The sequence below is a fragment of the Staurois parvus genome, unplaced genomic scaffold (genome assembly GCF_062004578.1).
Source record: "Staurois parvus isolate SC_StPar_1 unplaced genomic scaffold, SC_StPar_1.0 ptg000635l, whole genome shotgun sequence".
Lineage (NCBI taxonomy): Eukaryota > Metazoa > Chordata > Amphibia > Anura > Ranidae > Staurois > Staurois parvus.
The window spans coordinates 5,278,405-5,284,404 of NW_028318431.1; the positions used below are offsets into that span (position 1 = coordinate 5,278,405).

Here is a 6,000-nt window from a genome sequence, read left to right on the forward strand (position 1 = left end):
CGCCATATAGTAATATGACAGACACAAGGTGGTTCTCTCGCTCTGGGAGGACGTCATATGACATCCTCCCATTCTAACCGCGCATGCGCGGCTCCCGGAGCACACAGCGTGGTGATCGGAGGTGCGCTGTGTCCCTCAGACACAGCGGATCACCGATCCATGGAAAGAGCCGAAGATGTCAGCTCGGTCATGTGATCAGCTGTGTCCAATCACAGCTGATCACATGTAAACAGGGGAATGCAGGTTATCTGCATTTCTCTCCTCTCGACCTGACAGCACTAGAGGAGAGGAGAGCCGGCAACTGGCATTCCACGGAGGGGACAAGTACACTGATCATCAGAGCACTGATGATCAGTGTGCCCTAATGATCAGTGTAGCCCCAGCAGTGTCACCTGTCAGTGTCCATCAGTGCCAGCTGTTAGTGCTCATCAGTGCCACATGCCAGTGCCCATCAGTGCCACATCAATGCCACATATCAGTGCCTACCAGTGCACATCAATGCCACATATCAGTGCCCATCTGAGCTGCCTTTCAGTGTCACTCATCAGTGCCAGTCAGTGCCACCTATCAATGCCAATCAGTGCCACCTATCATTGCTGCCAATCAGTGCCACCTATCAGTGCCAGTCAGTGCCGCCTATCAGTGTGCATCAGTGCCGCCTATCAGTGTCAGTCAGTGTCGCTTATCAGTGCCGCCTATCAGTGCCAGTCAGTGCCGCCTGTCAGTGCTGCCTATCAGTGCTGCCTTTCAGTGCCCATCAGTGATGCCTGTCAATGCCCATCAGTGCCACCTACCAGTGCCTCCTCATCAGTGCCCATCAGTGCCACCTATCAGTGTCCATCAGTGCATCCTATCAGTGCCCATCACTGCAGCCTCATTAGCGCACATCGGTGAATGAGAAAAATCACTTATTTACAAAATTTTATAACAAAAACTAAGAAAAATTTTTTTTTTTTAAATTTTAAGTGGTTTTTGGTTTGTTTAAGAAAAAATAAAAAACCCAGAGGTGATTAAATACCACCAAAATAAAGCTCTGTCACAAAAAAATGATAAAAACTTCATATGGGTATAGTGTTGCATGACCGCGCAATTGTCATTCAAAGTGCAACAGCGCTGAAAGCTGAAAATTGGCCTGGGCAGGAAGGGGGTATAATTGCCCTGTAGACTTGTGGTTAAGTCCTTAGGGTTCAATATTGAGCTGGCCCATCCTTTGCAGCTATACCAGCTTCAACTCTTCTTGGAAGGCTCTCCACAAGGTTTAGGAGTGTGTCTATGGGAATGTTTGACCATTCTTCCAGAAACGCATTTGTGAGGTCAGGCAATGATGTCGGATGGGAAGGCCTGGCTTGCAGTCTCCACTCTAATTGATTTCAAAGGTGTTCTATCGGGTTGAGGTCAGGACTCTGTGCAGGCCAGTCAAGTTTTCCACCCCAAACTTGCTCATCCATGTCCTTATGGACCTTGCTTTGTGCACTGGTGTGCAGTCATGTTGGAACAGGAAGGGGCCATCCCCAAACTGTTCCCACAAAGTTGGGAGCATGAAATTGTCCAAAATGTCTTGGTATGCTGATGCCTTAAGAGAACTTTTCACTGAAACTAAGGGGCCAAGCCCAACCCATAAAAACAACCCCACACCGTAATCCCCCCTCCATCAAACTTTATACTTGGCACAATGCAGTCAGGCAGTTACTAGTCTCCTGGCAACCACCAAACCCAGACACGTTCATCGGATTGCCAGACAGAGAAGCGTGATTCGGCCCTCCAGAGAACACGTCTCCACTGCTCTAGAGTCCTTGCATGTAATTGGGTATTCTTTGTAAAGTGAAGTTTACCTCATGTACTAAGTTCAGGAGCAACTTGCAAATTGTACAGTCTATTTGCCTTAAAGTAGAACTATAGGCAACTTTTTTTATGTTGGATAGAGTAAAGGAGGGTTAACCATTAGCCGCCCGGCCAATGGCCGTTTGGCGGCTTCAGAAGTGCTGCGGCATTCCGGCACATGCGCAGTTTGCGGTAATGCAGAGCCTCGCAGCGGCGCGATCTGTCACCGGCCGTGTACCTCGGACACGGCCGATGACAGATCTGAGTACCGGCCCCCGTTGCTGGTACCATGTGACCTGCTGTGACCAATCACAGCAGGTCACATGACAGTTGTATACAATGGATGGCTTCATTCATGCCATCCATTGTATACTACTGCCTAGCTGTGAATGGTCACAGCAGGTCACATGCACATGTCATGTGATTAGCTGTGGCCAAATCACAGCTAAGCACAAAAAAAAAAAAACCCTGAATTAATCGATTTCATTCAGGTAAATGCTTGCTTTTAGCAAAGTAATTCTTTGCTATAAGCAAATTGTGTAAAAAAAAAAAAAAAAAAAATACTGATCACTGCCCCAAAGTAGTACAATGTTACTATGGTAACATTGTACTACTTTGGGGCAGTGATCAGTATTTTTTTTTTTTTTTTTTTTTACTATGGTAACATTGTACTACTTTGGTCATAGTACAATATGAAAAAAAAATCTTAAAAAAAATTAAAAAAAATGTAATAAAAAATTAAAAATAATAAAAAAATAAAAAATAAAATTTTTTTTTTTTCATACTGTCACCAGTCAGTGTCCCTGTTCACCGCCATGCCAGTTATATGATGACGCTGTACTGCACTGGTGACAGTATGTAAAAAAAAAAATAGTGAAAATAATTTTGTACATTTTTTTATTTTCCGAAAAATGACAAAAAAATTACAACTTCAAAAAACTCGCCATTCCTCTTATGAAGTACGTCGGACTGTCTACTCTGCAAAAAGGGGTAATTTGGGGGATATCTGTACTGTTCTGACATTCTTGGACCTCAAGAAATTAGATTGGCTGTCAGTACTTCTGGATTGATCAATTTTCAGATCTATACCATAGTTTGTAAACTCTATAACTTTCCTACAAACTAAATAATACATCCTAATTATTGGGTTATTTTCACCAAAGACATGTAGCAGAATACATCTCGGCCTAAATTTATGAAGAACAATTATTTATTTGTACTTTTATAACAGAAACAAAGAAAAACGTGTTTTTTTCAAAATTTTTGGTCTTTTTTTGTTAATTTAGCAAAAAATAAAAACCCCAGCGGTGATTAAATACCACCAAAAGAAAGCTCTAGTTGTGTGAAGAAAATGATAAAATTTTAGTTTGGGTACAATGTTGTATGACCGCGCAATTGTCATTCAAAGTGTGAGAGCGCTGAAACGTGAAAAATGGCCTGGGCAGGAAGGTGTAAAATTGCACGGTATTGAAATGGTTATTACCCCTACCAGTTTTTTTTTCTATCTGTGTCCCCATTGGTAGATTCCCCCTCTATTACTTTTCTGGGGACAACCCAAAATTTGGGATTTCTTTTACTTTCTCTTTCAATGATGGTAAACAGGACAAATACATAGAATGAATCCAATAGTGGCACAGACAGCAATAAAAATCTGACAGGTGTTCTAATCCACCTCCACTGTATTGAAAAGTAAAAAAAAAAAAAGTTTTCTTTATTCTTTAAGTAAATCAACCCCAATGATTTCCATATTTCAATATTTAGGTTTCAATGCATTACTGTTGAGAGCACTGATCCAAAAAGGCAGAAACTACTAAAAATTGCCTATTATATTTTTTAATTTTTTAAATACCGCATGCCTGAACCACTACTTAATTACTGCAAGCATTTAATTATTTATGTTAATTTTTCACTGCTAAGCAGATTAAAGCAGACCTAGAATTAGGCAACGTGATCCTTCAAACAGTTTGAGATATGTCAGTTGCGCTAAAGCTGGTCATATACTATTAGTTTTTTTTTTTATTCAGTCAACAGGCTGAACAAAAAAAAAAAAAACTATTAGGCTCCTATATCCATACAAATGGGGCAGATGGAAGAATACCCCTGCCAGGACATTGTATTCTGACAGCTGCACCTACCACTGTTAGAATACAGTGATCAGCTCTGCAGCCGCTGATTGAAAAGTTTCCGACATGTCCCTTCAACAGACATCACTCTAATGGCCGACTTCTGTTGAGTGGGGGATTCCAGACGCTAATCAAAATTCATCCAGTCCCTGCTGAACTGGTCGAATTTCGATCACTGTATGGCCAGCGTTTACAGGAGGTGTTATGAAGCTGCAATGGGCCCACATTTTCAGGGTAGTGTGGCTTAGAGATGACAGCTATATTAGTGCATATAATAGCTATCTCTGGATAGGTCTTCCTGTTCCTGGAGCTTTCAACCCCAATGGCATCATTCAGTGTTACCCTGCCATCATAGACAGGAGTGGGCAAGATATGTCTGAAGTCCTGTCAAGCACCTGTAAGGCCAGAAGAGTGAAGTTTGTCTAGACACTGTCATAGGTAGAAGTGCTTTACTGCTTCTAATCAGGTATATCTTGTTGTTGATTTCTTTGTCATATTAAGCTGTAAAATGAATCCCTGTTATTTTAAAGTTTAAGTCTACTTTCAGTGTCACAAAATTTTTCTGATATAAAAAGTGTGATTTGATTTAATGTATTGCCACCTCTTCTGGTAAACTCAATGAAATAATCAATGTTTTCTGCTTTTAGATTGAACTATTTGGCCGTGAGCTAGAATTAAATGAGCTAGATTACATAAAAGAACCCAAAAGAACAAACATATCAAACAGACTATCCCAAGCAATAAAAAGACGGACAGATGCTCGCTTTACAGCTGCCATGAAAGCAGGTGGACAAAACCTGCCAAAAAATGTTACCTATGTAGATCAACTATAGGTTAAATTTTATGTCTGTTTATTTCTATTGCAAAATGATTGCACTTTTTTTTTTAAGCTTTAGCATTTACACTATGCAGTGAATGTGTTGAAAGTATGACCAGTGTTTGTGTATGAGATGTACACGTATTAGAGCAACCGCAGGCAATAAACATTGACAGCTTACTAATGATGTTTATGATTAGTCTTACATCCTTTCTATTTTTTCTCTTGGATTACATGTGTTAAAGGCCAAGTTCACCTTTTAAAAAATAATAAATGCACATATTTTTGCAGGTAAAAATATGTGTATTTATTATTTTTTTTTTCTAAGGAGCTTGCAGAGAAGTTCCGGCCCTTCTCTTCCCATTCATCAGCACAGGCGGAGCTGCTCCTGCGGAGGAAGATAATACCTGACCGGCCGACCATCCATCACATGTGCAATGTGTCAGTGAATGAAGACATCATCACAATCACACAGCCTGCTCTTCTAGTGCCTGCTGATCTGTGTCAATGTTGGTGGTGGTGTGTTGTGTCGGATCTGTCACTGTGTGGGATCGCTCAGTTGAGCTGCCTCACAGCATTTTATCCCCCCATTGCCTGTGGAATTCCAACCTGGGATGGGTCAGAGTGTGAACACATCATCCTCCACTCACTGCAACTGTCACCCTGTCACTGACAGCCACAGATACAGTCCATTTGTGACACTGATTTTGTCTTTAATATTAGTGCTGGTGGCATCCTTTGGCACTTATTTTTGCAAATTAAAAGAAATTTAGCAGTTTCATGTTTTGTTCATTTAATATTTGCTACTGTCCTTAAAAAAAAATATTTTTTTTTGGGGGGGGGGGGGGCCCAAATAGCTGGTCTTGCCTAGAGAACAAAATAGTATGGCACCAGCCCTGCTCTCAGTATAGCTGTTTGCCCATATTTCCCATACAAGCAGACAGTTACTGAGGAGCAAGAAGAATCAATGAGCTGCGACAACACTCACCAGCGCCTTACAGTTCATTGAGAACTACAAATTGTCTTCTGCGGTGAATACAAAAACAACAGAGGGCACAGATCAGCCCTAGTGTACCTCCGTTTATTAATGTAAAAGAAAAATGAAAATCAATGCACATGTGCCCAGGCCAGCTGATGCCATGTTCCGTCCAGATGGAACGCAGCCAGAGGGGAAGAGGGAGGTGATCAACGTGCACTTCGTGGTTGCCATGATAACGTGTTTCAGAGGCGTGGTCTCCT

General features: G+C 41.4%; 1 protein-coding gene across 1 annotated transcript in view; it reads left to right on the plus strand.

The window, feature by feature from the left end:
- The window catches only part of LOC149449199 (uncharacterized), a 109,335-nt gene extending 103,795 nt beyond the window's left edge, over positions 1-5,540 (plus strand). Inside the window, exon 20 of the mRNA XM_089693692.1 lies at positions 4,592-5,540. Within this exon, the coding sequence (XP_089549818.1) occupies positions 4,592-4,777 (186 nt within the window). The 3' untranslated portion in view covers positions 4,778-5,540. The remainder of the gene's footprint in view (positions 1-4,591) is intronic.
- The last annotated feature ends 460 nt before the right edge of the window (positions 5,541-6,000 follow it).